Below are 13,299 nucleotides of genomic sequence, written 5' to 3'. Positions count from 1 at the left end.
ATAACCTTTTCAAGAAACACCCATTCCACCCTCATGTCGAGTTTAAGGGCCATGTAACCTGATTTCCCTTGAGATTTACGCTTAAGATAATGTAGGGTTTCAAAAGCTACAAGAACATTGTCAGTGATCAGGCGACCAGAGAGGAAAGCACTTTGTGAGTCAGAGACCACATAAGGTAATTCTAATTTCAGCCAGTTAACCAAAACTTTAGCAATAATCTTATAAAACACATTAAGAGGCTAATGGGTCTAAAATTAGACACTTTTCTAGATTATTAATCTTAGGAATGAGGGATATATATGTGGAATTAAAAGCATCAGGAATAATACCTCCATTAAGGTTGCCAGTGCTGCTTTGGTAACATCCTTTCCCACAATGTGCCAAAAGGACTTGTAAAAAATGGGGGGCATGCCATCAGGGCTAGGAGCTGTAAGGGAAGCCATCTGTTGTAGTGCCCTATGAACCTCATCAGCTTGAAACTCACGGTTTAGGCTCACATTCATCTCCGTAGTGATTGAAGGTAGAATACCTTCTAGGATGTCATCAAACTCAACTGGGTTTGTGGATTTGAAAATGTTGTCAAAGTACCCTTCCACCCATTGACCCATACGGCTTTTCATCTTCAACCCAAATGCCATGATCAACCTCCAACCCAATAATGAAATTACGTTTGTTCCTTTGATTAGCCCTGCAATGAAAATATTTTGTGTTGTTATCACCATCCCTCAACCATCGTTTCGGGATCGTTGCTTCCACATAGACTATTCTCTGGTTTTTAGCTACTGGATTTTGTTCCTGAGTTGGTGAATTCTGGTAGGATTTGAGTGCTAAAGACCCATCTTTTTAGCCTACATGATTTCCAATATTTAATCTTAGAAGCAATAATTAGTATGTTTATTGTATTAAGAAAAATATGCCTAAAGAACTTTTAATTTATCTTTTATTCTCTTACTAGTACTATGTACAAATTTGAATAAAGAAACCACGTAGACCGCAAGATTTATCTCTTACGCAAGATATATCTTCTTATTGACCCTCTAAAAAAAATTCTGGAGTCGCTACTGAAGATAGTGTAACAACATATTACAAACAAAATATACCTTTTTTTTAATTATTTTTTTATATAAAAATTAGAAGGATAACTACTTGATTTTTTATTTTTTATTTTTTTGGTGTGAGAAAAAGATAACTACTTTTTTTTTTTTGATGGGAGATAACTGTCACAAGTTCTAGAATTTTATTTATTTATTTTATAGTATGATATTATTAACCTATAACGCAGGCCAAAAGACTATCCCTCTCCCATAACTAAGTGGAGTGGTGTAAGTAAATCACTTTCACTTATTAGCAAGAAAAATGGGTTTTCAGGTAATTCAACTGGTAAACTCTCTTATTGTTGAATAAGAGATCTCAGATTCAATTTTCGTCTACATGAATAATCAATTGGTATCTTACTCTGATGATAAAAAAACTATTATTAGAGTATGGCTGACGGCATAAGTTGAAAACTCTTAAAAAAAGAAGAAGGAAATGTTAACAAATGCCCAATTAATTGTGTTAATAGTTTTTTTATATTTTTCATAAAAGTGATGTCAAAACTTTCCTAATATAGTTTATTAACAATTTCTATAAGGGCAACCATTAACGTGACCAAAAAAAAATTAGCAAGAAAAAAGAAATTTATTTAAGGCAAATTACAATTTATTCACTTGTGATTTGACCAAAATTTAAGTTGCTTACCTGTGGTTTGAAATTTGACAGTTTACCATCTGAGGTTAGCTTAGTTAGATTTCTGTAGTCCACCTCTGTTAAAAATAAGACTAAACATGTAATTTTGCTCAATTTTTATATCTTTCTCCTCCAAAAACATAAAAAATATAAAAATACAAAGATCAAATAAGATAAAAAAACAATTTTACCCAGATGTAGGCAACTTAAATTTCGATCAAATCTCAAGTGGGTAAAATGTCAAATTTTAAATAACAAATAAACAATTAAAATTTCAGTAAAATTACGTGTGAGGAAGTTGTAATTTGTTTATTTATTTATTAAAAAAAATAATAATAATAACCGACACTGGTTGGTACAGTACACTAAACCGCATAGGATACGGCACAATCCACTCATGATACCAAATAAAAACTAGAAAGGTCTAAAAGCAGCGAAACGGCAGCGTAAGCAAAGCCATCCACAATTGATACGCCAGCGCAGCACATATCATCATAGAGTAATATATATACAGCGCTACATTCACAAATCACAACCTCCACCTCATAAAGGTCGCGCCGAAAATAGTGTCTCCGCTATAAATCTAGGGTTTCCTCCATTCTCTTCCTATTAGAGTTGCGTCTCAATCATACTCTCTTCTTCTTTTTCTTCTTTATTGGTTACTTTCTTCTCTTTCTTCTTCTTTTGGCTTAAAATATCTAGGGTTTTCAGATTTGATTTCGAATTAATCAAATAGATTAGTTCTACATTACTCTTAGATTTCAGATTTTCACGGATCGATTGTAAATCTGGTTGTTCGATTTAATATATGGAGCGGTCGAGGAAATCGAACAAGGTTTCGTGGGCTCCTGGAGTTGAGCTTTGTCAGGTATAACCGCAACATCTCTGATCGAAACTTTGATTTTGATTTTCTTCAATTACTCGAAGCTTTATTTTTTTAAGCGCTAAAAATCTAATCCCTTGAACTCTATGTTTACGATTTATATTTTATTGCATGAGAGGGGCTTCTCAGTTATTTATTTATTTTTTAATAATTTATAAAATTTTATTTTTGAAAATAACTCGCGATTGAACGCGATTCAATCTTTTCCAGTTAAAAACTAAGGATTAGGTCCTCGATCAGATTGTTTTAGTCAATTTTTTTTTTGTTTTTATTATTATTTATTTATTTATTTTTAATTTTAAATATGTATAGTTAGGTTATAATCGGTTTGAATTTCCATCTATGTATATTTTTCTTTTCTAGCTTTTTCCATGATAAATCTGTAATCTGTTAATATCTTTAATATGTAATCTAAAAGATCTGATTACAATGATAGGTTGATATCAATTAAAATTAGAAAAACTATTCAACCAAAAAAAAAAAAAATTAAGAAAGAGAGAGAGAGTAGGTGCTCATTTAAATCAGCGATCAGTCACGGACTGCTACTGAATTAATTTAATAAGATTAATAGTTCAATAATTTAAAATCGAATACAAAATTATGATACTTGGATTAAATTTAATAAAATTTGGAGCTTCCTGATAGTGATAGGTGTTGAATTGGTAAAAAAAGAGGATTGATTTTGTTGCTACAAAATATTGATGAAGGATGGTGATTTTGTACCAGCATTTGTGCCATGATTAATCCAAGCAATCATTTTTTTTTTTTAAATTTAAATTGTACTTATAAATTTATTAAAATGATCTACAGAAAGTTATTACTTCGATCATATCCTTAAAAAAAGAAAAAAAAAAAAACTTCAATCATATCTCCCAAATATTCATCAGCTCAATGTTTGCAATTATTCTATATTCTTTATGAGTCCAAAGACAAAAAAAAAAAAAAAATTTAGTTACAAAATTAGTTGTAACCTTAATGCTGCAATTTTAATAAAATAAAAATGGCTACATATTTAGAAATTCTAATCATTGACCTGCATGTTTTTTATGCTTTTTAATATGTATGTCAAATTTTGTGTTAATAAAATGTTATTTATTATATGATTTATAAGTTAATATTTTATGTATAATTTTAAATTATAAAATTTGTAATTTAAATAATTTATTAATTCTATAATTATTGATATTTGATTTTTTAAAATTTTTATAAGAATGAAGTATAGAAGAAGAAAATGTTTGTAAAAAAAAAAAAAGGTTTGCAATGCTCTCTTTGCACTGGATGAGATACATGCGGCGATTTTAATACAGTGCCGTGCAAACTCTAAACTCTAGGGTACAGAAGCATTGGAGGAGTCAATTCAAACCTAAATTTTTTTAATAAAAAAATCTATATTTAAGTTGAGGTGGAATATCAAGGGTTGCTTGTAACCAAAGAATTTTCATGGCTCCATTCATACTTGGAAGAGTCTTTATTGATAAAATAATATTATGAATGGTATAGTTCTAGATTCCCCCAATAAAAAAAAAAATTGTATTAATGTATATATATCGAGAATCGTGACAAAAATCATAAGCGAGGGTGTTTCACTATTTATCAAATATAAATTCATGGTACGAATAACTGGGCTTCAGGACTTTACTAATATTTCTCAACATTCCTATCAAGAATTAAAAAAATCTCAACGTTCAAGAATTTGTTTTTTGAGGAAATATACTCAATAATATATAATTGTGGACGGATCAAAATTTTCAAAGATATTTAAGAATCAAAGTACGTTTTTGTACCTATCAAAAAAAAAAAAGAGTACGTTTTTGTATCCTGGTAAAGAAAAAAAGAAAGGAACCATGTTGCCATGAGATTCCGCGTTTTATGTCGGTGGAAATGGTTAATGGATCAAAATGGTATATGATTCATTTACTAAATTTGAAAAATGATATGTTTCTAATATTTTTACACAAATTTTAAGTGGCAGGTTGTTATTGTTGGGAGAAAAAAGTAATTTTAATATTAGTTTCAAATTTGAACCAATAACAACTAATCACTTGTAATTTGTTGTAAAAATATTGTAAAATTGTTGTAGACATAGCATCTCTCATTAAATTTAATGCGTCATAATTAATAGCATTTGTTAAATGATGTAATTATTTGTGTACTCCATGTCTGTAATATTGAACTTTGGCAGTCATTAGTTTTTCATTAAATTAAATTATTTCTTGACTAATGTACACCGCTATTAAAATTTGGGTTCTTTTTTATTTTTACTATTTGCATTTTAAAATTTTTATTTTGTAATGTTTGATTTTGTTTTTTATTTGACCTTTTTACATTTCAAAATTTTCATCTACATTTTAGCACTTCATGAAAAAGAAAATTTTGAAATGTAAAGGGTCAACTAGAAAACTTTATCAAACATGAAGGGCTAAAATCAAATTTTGAAATGTAAATGGCCAAAATAAAATAACACCAAACTTTAAGGGTCAAAAGTATACTTTAGTCTAATTTGTTGATAAGTCATGATAATATGTAATTTCATTTAATTTGAAATCACTCAGCCTCTACATTAAAAATAAATGGTAAAATTTTGACTTTTTTTTTGGGGAGAATGTGGTAAAATTTTGACTATGTTGCTTGAAATGTATGCATTACAATATCTTAGTTTTATATTAGGGTCTCTAATCAAAGTCAAATTCAAACACATGGTTGTATTGACCAATAAACAAATATATATATATATATATTTTAAGGATAATTAACTTCAACTTGGTCATGTGTTTACATATAATTGATAATGGGACACTCATGTGACAATGCCAATACTAACTCCCCTTCAATAAAATCTTAATAATAATAAAATAAATAAAGTACTCCAGTCTTCGTCACATTTTCTTTTTTCTTTCTAAGAAGAAAAAAACAAAAAGAAAAGAAGAGAACAATTTACTAAATATAACTTTATGTAATTGGATTTTTTTTTTTAAATTGCCACGCAAGTTGCCATCAATTTTAACTGAGAGTGAACTTGACACTAGGAAAAAGATAAAATTAGGCATGATATTAATCACCTAATTGTCTGTTGGTAGAAGCCATCTCAATTGATCGGAACTTTACAAGTTTTCTGTTTTGCAAATGTTAATCTTAGGCAACTTTCTGTGAAAATAGTTTTAAAATCATTTCTGTTGATGTTTGAGGTTAGTTAAAGAAGGAAACTCCTATGATAATGAATAATGCATTAAATTTTGTGTAAGGCTTTTACACTATGTTTTCAATTGTATTGCCATGCAATTATGTTCGTATGTCATTTTATATGAGTAGTTAATGGACGTTAGGTTTGTTGATTATTTGTTTGGTTAGCTACACCCAAGTGGGTCTTGAACACACAACCGAGCTGTTTACAGCTGACTTGAATGTTTTTCTGAATAATTATTTTCAATCTCACAGCATCATCTTGTAGAGTGACAATAGGTTGAAGATTTATAGTTTATGGAATTGTAGGAGAAATTACAAAAGGGTTTGAAAAGATCATTTATGGAACAGAATGATGGAAAGTGAGTCCTGTTTTTAAACGTGAATTCACATTTTTGTGATAGATAAAAAAAAATTAATTCCAAAGTTGGTGGCTAGTTAGGTGAGGACATGCAAAGGATGGGCAAGTGATAAATCATTAAATCTCGTGATAAAGATTCAGATGGTCTTAGTGAATTTATTTAGAGAGGGAGAATGCAGAAGTGGACAGAATGTATATGGCATCCTATGTTCAATCTAATAGGAAGCTTCTGAGGTAAAAATGGAAGTAGTAGTTCAGGCAGATAATTATGGTTCTTCCTTATTTATTGGTAGATTATTTGTCCACTGATTGGAAGTTATGAGGTGTAATTCTCATTACCTTGGCTTTTTGACTATTAAGTATGTTTCTTTACCACCATTTAGGCCCTAATAGTACTGAATGCCGAAATTGGGTTAGAAAATTTTAAGAACCAATGACTAGCCTTGCTTGTTGACTTAGTCAAGTAATTGTTGTAAAGCTTGGTAGATGCTTTACAGATGTTAGTTGCTTTCCCTTATGACATGTAATGCTCTTTTATGCTTGTTTGGCACTGGGGGAGTATTTTATTATGGATCATGTCATCAATAAAACTGCAGAAGGAACCAAATATTCTTTATCCTAATCCTTCTGTATGCGGTCTTCTTGTTGTCTTTTATTGTGGCAGCTTCGTTTGAATTTTTGTTGAAGCCAGCATCTTGCTCAGTAATGTATGATTTATAATATGCTGAATGATATTTAGTTCTTGCCATACTAATTCATAGTTTTAAATAGATAAAGCTCTTTTCATCTGAGGATTGTCCTGCAAAAGTCGGCCTGAAATATCAAGATCATCTTCAAGTAAAGACATCATGGATGTTGCATTCTAATGCTATTGAATCTAATGATTTGCCTCCTGGGTTTGAAGGCTGTCCCGAAAGTAATCTGAAGAAAGAACTTCTTCACATACCTCAGATTAAATGGAAATGCCCTTCCAAGGTAGGTTTATGTCAGATTGTTAGTGTTCATGCCATTAGAATTCTTAATGCCCTGCAAAAGTCGGCCTGTTATTCACATGTCAAATTCTTAATGTAATTTTGGTTTTGAATCTGCATTGATGTATGCCTTCCTTTACTTTTATGTGAACAGTTTGTTATGAGTTGTAACTGGCAAGTCGTGGCTGGTGAAGAAAGCACAGAGGTGGAGGCTGAAAAGTTAAGGGAGATGAGAGTGCTTGAAGCAGTTTATCCAAGACTTTCGGCCACTCCTCCTAGGTTAAGCTTCCTTCTTATCTCTGCAACTGTTTTCTGTATTTGCAGCTATCCTTTCTATAGCTGAGTTTGACGCCCTTCTATTATTCTTTTTTTTTTCTTTGCAGTCCCTCAGTTTCTTTGAACATAGAAAATGAACATTATGATGATAGCCTCACTCCTCTAGTCCCCATCACCCCTATTGAAGAAGAGTCCCCTTCTGATTTGACAGTACCCATGAATAACCCTGTTTGCTCACAGCCCATGGCATTGCCCCAAAATCTATCAGCATCTGGAACTATAAACACTCAAAAATCTTCTTCTCTAGATGCTCACTCCACTGAAAAACCTGCACTTGGAATCTTACCTAGTGTAGGCGCAGACATGATTGCCACAATCATGAAAAGCAACCAGCAGGGAAGCTTGATTGATACAGACTTGCTCATTAAAATCCTTAGCGACCCAAAAATGATCCAGAAATTGATTAATGATCCTCAGCCGCCAGTAATTCCAGTAAGTGCACTCGGAAATATAGTTAGTGCAACTTCTAATACAGTAATTGCACCTGTCAATATGGTAAGTGCACCCATCACCGACACAGGAACTCCACCAATGTCTGTGCCAAAGCCCTCGACTCCATTGTTTCACATGTCATCAGTCTCAAAACCTGAAATACAAAGGCCTTGTATCCCCAATGGAATGAAGCAAGTCACTTCATCAGTTCCCCTGTCCTTCTCTGAACCCAACCTAGGCTTATCGACCACCCCAGCAAATGGAAAACTTTATGCTGTAACAAATCAGGTACGGCCCACTTTAAATGCATTATCTACCAAACCAATTACCACTTCAATATCTGCTACTTTCATGGTCAAGGAAGCTCAACCTGTTAAGGATGCCAACTACTATAAGAACCTCATTAGGCAACATGGTGGAGAAAAGCAAACTCAGGAACCTATTCATGCTCAAAATGGTCATAATCACTTCCAAGACTTGAAACTGGTACAAAATATTAAACAAGGAGAATTGAAAGCCAAGAATCAAAAACCTTGTGTGTATTTTAATAGCCAAAAAGGATGTCGAAATGGTAATAAATGTCCTTATAAGCATGATATGTGGCGCTCTGGTGGCATTCTAGATGCCCAGAGTACAAAGAAAATGAGACTAAGTGGGGAAATCACTGGGAGGATATAACCCAGGATCTTCTACCATCTGCTGAGACGGTTTTTCACTGGTGTTTTGGGCCTGTAAATACAATTTCCTTAGAACAGATTGTGAGGACAGAGAGGGCTATTTGATGGTTTCACGTATAACTTAGGAAAGCAACCGATATTTGATTTTGAAAGAATTTTTTTTTTTTTAATTGGATAGAATTTTGAAAAATTTAATGAATCTCTTTTGCAAGTTTTAATCAATTGTCCATTTTTAATTTGCTCTGGTGCCATTTAATTGGAGCAGCTGCTACATAGATTAGATGGTTTGGAGACTAAAATTCATTTCTTTTAACTTTGTTGAATTCAATTGACAATTAATCAATCAACTTCTGTTAACTTTATATTATATATTCTAGTATTAAGCATTTATTTATTATTATTATTATTGTTATTATTGTTATTATTATGCTTTTAATTATGGGGACCCTTGAAAAGTACATCATGCCAGGCTTGGGCTGTTTGGAACAATGAAAATTCGAAGGGAAGTGGAGAGAGAGAGACTCCACTAGTGATCACTGACGCCAGTGCCTTTGGTGGAAGAATACATGCTTCTTATCTGCAGCCTAGGAGTAGTGGAGGAACCCGGATTTCAATTTAAGACGCAAAAGTAAAAGTAAAACTTATCTTAGAAAAAATTAATCATAGTTAATAAATAATTATACATTAATGGAATTGTCATATTTTTCTATAATTTCAATTCACTATAAGTAAATATTTCATATCATTAAAATAAAAGAAAACAAAAATAATCCACTAATAATTAAATAACAACCAAATGAAGAGATTATTGTACGTGAAATTTAAATAAGTTGATTCATTTTTTTAAAAGTAAATTAATGTAATAGTGTTAGCTCATTAAAAAATATTAATGTACAAACTTCAAAATTCTTTCCTTCTCTAATTGAGCAAGCTTGAACTTGTTTAAGAGTTATCTTATTAATTTATTCCTTTTTATATATAATAAAATCATTACCTATGTACAAAATTATGAATTTTAATTAAGAATAAATTGTTTATGAATTTTAATAATTTGATTAGGTGAACTTATTTACAAATTTATACATTACAATTTTAAGTCTATATAAATATATTTCTAGACAATTATACATATAAAAATATAATACTATATATAATTAAATCGATTCCTTATGAGTATAAGCTTGCTCATGAACACATTATCATATTTGAAATTTGTTCCTTAATAGTTGTTAGACTTAAGTTTGATGTGGGAGCCACTAAGTGGAGAGTTTTGTTTTGTTTTGTTTTTTTGTGATAATACTAAGTATTTTTAACACACACATACGGGGAGAGGGGAGAAAGTTTTTTAAAGAAAGTTACAGTGGCGTATATCCAAAATGGCTTAACTCTTGGATGCATAGCACAAACTTTCACTAAGTGGAGAGTTAGCATGTTCATAAGCTCTCACACCTCTGCTTTGAATAATAATGCTATTTACACAAAAAAAAAAAAAAAAAAATCAACAAAATTCACAATTGTTGAAGTGGTGATGTTGTGAATCGGGATAATTTGCTTAATTCTCGCTGATGCATTTAATGTTATTTACGCTGATGCATTTAATGTACATAAATAACCAAACATGAGATAATCTCATCAACAAATTCTAAAACATAGGAATTAATCTTATCTTATATTTTACGGTTCAATTTGAATAAAAGCAAATAACAATACTAATCTGTTACTACCTTATTATGATAATAATGTTATTTACACACACACGCGCACGCACACACACACACACAATCAACAAAATTCACAATTGTTGAAGTGGTAATGTTGTGAATCGGGATAATTTGCTTAATTCTTGTTGATGCATTTAATGTACATAAATAACCAAACATGAGATAGCCTCATTAACAAATTCTAAAACATAAGAACTAATCCTATCTTATATTTTAGGGATCAATTTGAATAAAAGCAAATAACAATACTTATCTGTTACTACCTTATTTTGATAAAAATCTATTACTAAGCCTAAATTTAATTACTTCTTATTCAAATAACAATCTATCCAGCACATTATCTTGGGTCATAACATTGACCATGGGTGATGAACACAATTAACATTTATGAATCTATTTACTTTTTTCTCTTACCATTCACAATGTATCTCTTCAACAACAATAAGTCCATAATTACAAAAAATTTTTTCATAAATTTTTTCGCAATCATTAAAGTTGGGCAATTGTCAATGGTAAACAATAAAGAGATTTAGTGGTGTGCCTAAACAAGAATCACAACTGCCCCCTCTCAAAAGAGAGTTACAACTAAACAACAGTAGTAAAAAATTTATTTTTATAAATATTATGTTGCATGATAGCAATGCATGAAAACATATCAAAAGCACAAAATTTTGAGTCTTAAGTGGGACTCATAAAACATAATTTTTAATTGTAAAATGAAGAAAACGTGCTAGTAGTTTTTATTTTTATTTTTTTATATGACGTAGTTACGGACATAATACATATGATTGCTTTTCATTAACAGAAGCATTCCCATAAAATTAAAAAAGAAAAAAGAAAAAGAAAAGAGGTTTCCTGATTTATGATTTATGGTAGTGGCAAAATCGAGATGAAAGGAAATGTGAGGCAAAAAATTCTTTATATACTAACTAGATTTGCCCAGTTGCGGCTCCACGTATATTTAAGGGGGTCACAAGATTACCTTCACTTGTCAAAAATGTGTATATATACTTGAATTAAAAAAAAATTATATACTAAAATAACTTATTTTGACACCCCCTAATAATAATATTGAACACTTTGACTTGAGAATCACAAGAATTTGACAACAACAAAAATAAAAGTAAAGCTCATCCATAATATTTTTACAATAATTTTACTACAAATTGCTGCTTTTAACTTGAGAAATAATATTGCAGTAAGTTGTTATTAATTCTAATTTAGACCTAATACTAACATCACTTTTTATCCATCAATATATAATAATTGTTCGCATAAGATTTGTTATGAAAATGTTATGAATATAGCATTACTTCATAAATAAGGTCCCCCCCAAAAAAAAAAAAAAAAAATCAACAAAATTCACAATTGTTGAAGTGGTGATGTTGTGAATCGGGATAATTTGCTTAATTCTCGCTGATGCATTTAATGTTATTTACGCTGATGCATTTAATGTACATAAATAACCAAACATGAGATAATCTCATCAACAAATTCTAAAACATAGGAACTAATTTTATCTTATATTTTAGGGTTCAATTTGAATAAAAGCAAATAACAATACTAATTTATTACTACCTTATTATGATAATAATGTTATTTACACACACACACACACACACACACACACACACACACAATCAACAAAATTCACAATTGTTGAAGTGGTAATGTTGTGAATCGGGATAATTTGCTTAATTCTTGTTGATGCATTTAATGTACATAAATAACCAAACATGAGATAGCCTCATTAACAAATTCTAAAACATAAGAACTAATCCTATCTTATATTTTAGGGATCAATTTGAATAAAAGCAAATAACAATACTAATCTGTTACTACCTTATTTTGATAAAAATCTATTACTAAGCCTAAATTTAATTACTTCTTATTCAAATAACAATCTATCCAGCACATTATCTTGGGTCATAACATTGACCATGGGTGATGAACACAATTAACATTTATGAATCTATTTACTTTTTTTCTCTTACCATTCACAATGTATCTCTTCAACAACAATAAGTCCATAATTACAATTTTTTTTTTTTCATAAATTTTTTCGCAATCATTAAAGTTGGGCAATTGTCAATGGTAAACAATAAAGAGATTTAGTGGTGTGCCTAAACAAGAATCACAACTGCCCCCTCTCAAAAGAGAGTTACAACTAAACAACAGTAGTAAAAAATTTATTTTTATAAATATTATGTTGCATGATAGCAATGCATGAAAACATATCAAAAGCACAAAATTTTGAGTCTTAAGTGGGACTCATAAAACATAATTTTTAATTGTAAAATGAAGAAAACGTGCTATGTAGTTTTTATTTTTATTTTTTTATATGATGTAGTTACGGACATAATACATATATTAACAGGAGAGAGGTTTCCTTCCCATAAAATTAAAAAAGAAGAAAGAAAAAGAAAAGAGGTTTCCTGATTTATGATTTATGGTAGTGGCAAAATCGAGATGAAAGGAAATGTGAGGGGCAAAATTCTTTATATACTAACTAGATTTGCCCAGTGGCGGCTCCACGTATATTTAAGGTGGTCACAAGATTACCTTCACTTGTCAAAAATTTGTATATATACTTGAATTAAAAAAAAATTATATACTAAAATAACCTATTTTGACACCCCCTAATAATAATATTGAACACTTTGACTTAAGAATCACAAGAATTTGACAACAACAAAAATAAAAGTAAAGCTCATCCATAATATTTTTACAATAATTTTACTACAAATTGCTGCTTTTAACTTGAGAAATAATATTGCAGTAAGTTGTTATTAATTCTAATTTAGACCTAATACTAACATCACTTTTTATCCATCAATATATAATAATTGTTCGCATAAAATTTGTTATGAAAATGTTATGAATATAGCATTACTTCATAAATAAGGTCCCCGCTAATTTTTATTGTTGTTATTTTTTTTTTTTTTTTTTTGGTTTTTAAAAAGGTTAAGATTTTTGGGGGGGGGGGGGGTAGGGGGGGGGGGGGGTGGAC

At 30.3% G+C, this 13,299-nt stretch overlaps 1 protein-coding gene across 1 annotated transcript; it reads left to right on the top strand.

Annotated features, from left to right (window-relative positions):
• The first annotated feature begins 2,230 nt into the window (after positions 1-2,230).
• LOC111996691 (zinc finger CCCH domain-containing protein 30) lies at positions 2,231-8,935 on the top strand. Its single transcript, XM_024028688.2, has 4 exons — positions 2,231-2,596; positions 6,924-7,127; positions 7,278-7,402; positions 7,507-8,935. Exons 1-4 carry the CDS (start codon positions 2,537-2,539, stop codon positions 8,567-8,569), a joined length of 1,452 nt encoding a protein of 483 aa, XP_023884456.2. The 5' UTR covers positions 2,231-2,536; the 3' UTR covers positions 8,570-8,935.
• The last annotated feature ends 4,364 nt before the right edge of the window (positions 8,936-13,299 follow it).

Source organism: Quercus suber, unplaced genomic scaffold, assembly GCF_002906115.3.
Source record: "Quercus suber isolate HL8 unplaced genomic scaffold, Cork oak 2.0 scaffold_276, whole genome shotgun sequence".
NCBI lineage: Eukaryota > Viridiplantae > Streptophyta > Magnoliopsida > Fagales > Fagaceae > Quercus > Quercus suber.
Note: the sequence above shows the minus strand (reverse complement) of the source record. Positions and strands in the feature narration are given on the sequence as shown.